At 35.8% G+C, this 4898-nt stretch overlaps 1 protein-coding gene across 1 annotated transcript; it reads right to left on the bottom strand.

The window, feature by feature from the left end:
• Positions 1-287: 287 nt before the first annotated feature.
• On the bottom strand, positions 288-2752 carry LOC115978408 (polyol transporter 5-like). The gene is made up of 2 exons (XM_031100426.1): positions 2365-2752; positions 288-1677 (listed from the first exon to the last, which is right to left on the bottom strand). Exons 1-2 carry the CDS (start codon positions 2513-2515, stop codon positions 296-298), a joined length of 1533 nt encoding a protein of 510 aa, XP_030956286.1. The 5' UTR covers positions 2516-2752; the 3' UTR covers positions 288-295.
• Between the last annotated feature and the right edge of the window lie 2146 nt (positions 2753-4898).

Here is a 4898-nt window from a genome sequence, read left to right as displayed (position 1 = left end):
GTTAGTTTGTTAATAATGGTATTCTTTTTAGTGCCCCAAATTTGTAATTTGAATCCCATATCTCCAATATCTACCTATCATGAAAAAAATTAACATAATTACTAGTACTACTTATCAATATAATTCAAAGACTTAATATAAGTTGATCACCACTTCACCAATCACCACAATCATATATAATTCCAGAACGAGTAAATGATAATTAAAAATTAAAAAATATATAAAAAAAAGGCGGCAAATTTTATATCAATCAAATACAATCCAAACCACTTTAAAAAAATTTAAAAAAAAAAGGCTACACTACTGTCATTTCCCTTCCCTCCTTATCATTCTTTGTATCTTTATCCTCAAATAGAGCTCCTATTTCTTCTAAGGTCTTGCCCTTTGTCTCTGGAATAAACACATAAAAGAACACAGTGGCCACCACCATTATTCCCGATAGCACAAAAAACATTCCCCCAAATGTTATCTTCTTGGAAATGCTCAAAAACGACATTGACACCACCCCACTCACCAACCTGTTCACCGATATGGCCAGGCTCGTACCTTGGGCCCGTAACCACATAGGAAATATCTCTGACGAGTACACCCATGTAATGGGCCCCAGCCCAAGTGAAAAGAAGGAAACATCAGCACACACAGCCACAATGCTTAACACAATGGCCCATGATGCTTTACTATCTGAATGGTCAAGAAACTTAGAGCCCAAACCAAGCCCAGCTAAAGATATAGCCATCCCAGCTGAGCCCACTAACAAAAGGGGCCGCCTACCAAACCTGTCCAAATAAAAGGCCGAAAACAACACAAAAGATGTCTTTGCAAGGCCCATGATCACATTAACACCAAAAAGCTCTTTCTTATTATGAATCCCAGCTGCCTTGAACACTTCAGGGCAGTAATATATAACGGCGTCGTTCCCAGAAGCTTGCATAAAAAAGTTCATTCCTATGGAAGAAATTAGCATCCTTCTAATGGGCCTAGAGGGCCTCAACAAAAGTTCTTTCCAAACTCCTTGTCCACGCCAATTGTTTTGTTGGGCCGAGTCTGGGCTACCATTATTTGACAATGCGGCTTTGGTTATTTCCTCAAGTCTCAATTCAGCTTCTTCTGTGGTGTTTGAGGTTTTAATTAAAACCTCTTTAGCTTGGTCTACTCGACCTTGCATGACGAGCCAACGAGGGGACTCAGGCATTGCTATCACCCCTAAAGCAATGACAATTGATGGTATTGCTGCAAGGCCCAACATTATTCTCCAATTTATGTGTGGAGGCAAACTTGCTAAGGCATAGTTGACAATGTAACCAAATAGGATACCAAAAGTGATGAAGAATTCTGGGAGTGAAGTGAGGAAGCCACGAGACATGGCTGGGGAGATCTCAGCTGTGTAGACAGGTGAGATCATAAGGGAGTAGCCGACGCCGATGCCAGCGACTATGCGGCCCGCCATGAGGAATGCAAATGATGGAGCTAGACCCATTAGAAGTGCACCTATTAGAAATGTTGATGCGGCCAAGACTATAGTGTAACGCCTGCCTATATAATCAGAAGTTTTACCAGAAGCAAGTGATCCCACTAAAGAAAACACGTTTAAGGTACCCACCAAAATTTCCTCTTCGACTGATGTGATTTTGAGGTTTTCTTTGATGTATAGTACTGCCCCACTCATGACACCAATATCTGCACTTTGTCGATTTAGTCCAGATATTGTTACGTTAGATAAGGTTTATTTTCTCGACTTATCCATATAAGATAAACTAAACACCCTCCGCAAATATTTGATCAAACAAACTGACCCAAAATTAAAGGGATATCGAATAAGGATGAAATTTAACTACAAACTTGGTCATAGTCAATGATTACAACTTCCACTAAAAAAATTAAGATGATTATATATTTCGAAAATTTAACAATATGATTGCATGATTTTTATGTTCTTAACATGTATATTAAATTTCTTGTCAAACGGATATTATTTACTATTCAATCTATAAACTTATTTTTTATACATAATTTTAAATTATAAAAACTTGAAATTTAAATATTTGATTAATTACATAACTATTCATCTTTAATTTTGTGGAAAGTTTGCAAACATAGAAAATATAAAAAAAAAAATATTATCCAGTGAATTTGTCAAAATTCACATTTAATAAAAAGATATCCCTATAAATATTGAGTAGAGTTATAGCTATTGGTTACAAACTAGTTTGTAACCAAATTTCGCCCATTAAACAACAAGATTTCAATTTTAATCAAATTGGTAATGTGGGTTTTGATTAAGAGTTTTGTTACCCACTCAAGAGCCTAGAAATTACTAACACTATTCTTTGACAAAATTGAGCAATAGGAACCAAAATGACTCACCATAGCCCAGTAGAATGGAGTTTGTGGAGGCCAAAAGAGCGCATAAGAGCGTGAACTTGTTAAGCCGAGCACCCACATGACCAAAACCAGGCTCTGATCGTTTGTGTTCTTCTGGGGATGCCACTTCAGTTGCTTCATCAGTGTTCGCCATGTGAGCTTGGTAAAAGCCCCTTGATCTTCTGTTTTATGATGGGCTCACAAATTCGGAGGAGTTTCTTTGTGTGGGTGGAGAAATTAATAGGGTGAAGCGAATATTCGAGGAAAGGAAGAAAGAGGCTGAAGTGAGAGTTAGGTGGGGGTAACGGAACATACTTGGTTTGAGAGCAGAGCCAAATTGCATGAAATGTAAGAGTTGTCAAGACGCATGGAATGATTTGAAACGCTCTGGAAAGGAATAGGATGCATACAATCGCTATAAATAAGGTGGCCCCTTCTTTTTTGTTTTTTTCCTTCTCCAAAATGGTGTATGACTATATGTTGTGTTGCCACTTGCCAATGTACTGTAAAAATGTTAGGAAATTGCCTCAAATTCCAATTGTAACTTGAAAAGTCAATTAAGTTTCCTAGTTGAAGAATGAAAAATTAATTTGGGTTACTTTGTTATAAAGGAAAATGCTATTTTTTAGTGTGGAATGAAGTCTATTCCTTGTTAAAGAGGTAATGTATTCCTATTCCAAGAGGTAATAGACTCCTTGTTAAAGAGGTAATGTATTCCTAATTTAACAGTATAGGCGGCGTTACTTTATACTCAAGGGTCCAATTGACCCCCTTACTTGAATTTTTTTTTTTTTTTTAATTTTATATATAAAATTTTTTTACTAGTATAATTTACCTCTGAAGATATGTTTGTATACTCTTACTTAAATTTTGCACACTCTAACCACATATTAGCCCAGTCCAAAATCAAACAATAACATAAATCACAAGTCTCTATAAAAGTAAAAAGAAAATATTTGTAAGTTGTAAGTGTCTCTCTTTATTATAAATTTATATTATATATGTGTGAGTGTGTGTCTAATACTAATTATGTGTGTTATTTTTTTTATTATGTTATTTGTGTGAATTGTGATGTATGTGAATGTGTGTTGTGTACTACAAATATAATATAACTTTGGCGTAAATGCACTTTTAGTTCTTACATTTTAGCTTTTTTCCATTTTGGTCCCTATATTTTAATTTTACCACTTTTAGTCCCTAAACCAATTAACACGTGTTATTTTCGTCCTTTCCGTCAATCAACCGACGGAAATAGCTGAGGTGGCTGCTGGAGGAATTAAAATATTATAAAAAATGCGATATCAATATTTAATTTTTAAAAAAAATAATTTATCAATTTTAACTAAATAAAAAAAGAAAAAACAGAATTAAAAACAATAAGAACACAAAAACAAACCCAGAACCAAACACAAACTCAAATTTAAAAATACAAAGAACACAAAAACAAACAAAAAAGAGGGAATTCAAAATCCCAAAATGGCAAAACACACAAGAGCACAAACCCAAAAAAATCATACAAACCCAGAAATCAAACACAGAAAAATCATAAAAGAATATTGTAATAAAACTTGATTGGTCAACACAAACCCAGCTCAACCACAAACCCAGCTCAAACACAAACCCAGAACCAACCACAAACCCACTAACCCAACCCCTGGTAAATGAACAAAGTACATGAAGCTACGATTAGGGTCACACTCGACTCCAACCCAGTTGCAGGCTGAGTCAGACGAGTTCCATTGTACGCGGTTCGCGTGCGGGGTTTGGTTGAGAAAAGCAAGGAGAGCTTGCTTGTCCTGAGTCGGCTCAGAGTTAACTCGCCCACTCAATAGTAAAAGCAACAATACGAAGCACAATAACCACACTGACCCAGAGTCAAAACCCACTGCCGCCATTTGGGTATCAAATTCTCAAACCCAAACAAAACGAAAACAACACAGAATGAAGAACAATCCCTCTCTCTTCTCTTCTACATGCTTGTTTTGTAACGACGATTTCAGACAATCCCAAAAGCTGTTTTCCGTCGAAATTTCATATGAGAAAGAAAGAGATGGGGTTATGAAGTCTCCGATCTACAAGCTAAGAGCATCTTGAACGGCGCTTGATCCACAAAAATGAGATGTGGAGGTTAAAAGGCAAGACAGAGGGATTGAGCTAGGTTTGTGTTGGTATGGTTGAGTTGGGTTTGTGGTTGAGCAATCGATTATAATATTACAATATTCTGGGTTTGTGTTTGGTTCTGGGTTTATGGTTGAGCTAGGTTTGTGTTGAGCAATCAAGTTTTATTACAATATTCTTTTATGATTTTTTTGTGGTTGAGTTGGGTTTATGGTTAATCTGGGTTGGTGTTAAGCAAACAAGTTTTATTACAATATTCTTTTATGATTTTTCTGTGTTTGATTTCTGGATTTGTATGATTTTTTTGAGTTTGTGCTCTTGTGTGCTCTGCCATTTTGGGATTTTGAATTCCTTCTTCTTTTTTCTTTTTTTTTGTGTTTTTAAATTTAAGTTTGTGTTTGGTTCTGGGTTTGTTTTTG

Source organism: Quercus lobata, chromosome 2 (assembly GCF_001633185.2).
Source record: "Quercus lobata isolate SW786 chromosome 2, ValleyOak3.0 Primary Assembly, whole genome shotgun sequence".
NCBI classification, from domain to species: domain Eukaryota; kingdom Viridiplantae; phylum Streptophyta; class Magnoliopsida; order Fagales; family Fagaceae; genus Quercus; species Quercus lobata.
The sequence above is the reverse complement of the archived record's forward strand: the minus strand, read 5'-3'. Positions and strand labels throughout refer to the sequence as shown.

Bases quoted from the DNA above. Each gene is read 5' to 3' on its own strand.
- LOC115978408 (XM_031100426.1), bottom strand. From the start codon at position 2,515: ATGGCGAACACTGATGAAGCAACTGAAGTGGCATCCCCAGAAGAACAC. The intron at 1,678-2,364 runs GTGAGTCATTTT...GACAAAGTGCAG, and splicing joins CTCCATTCTACTGGGCTATG to ATATTGGTGTCATGAGTGGG.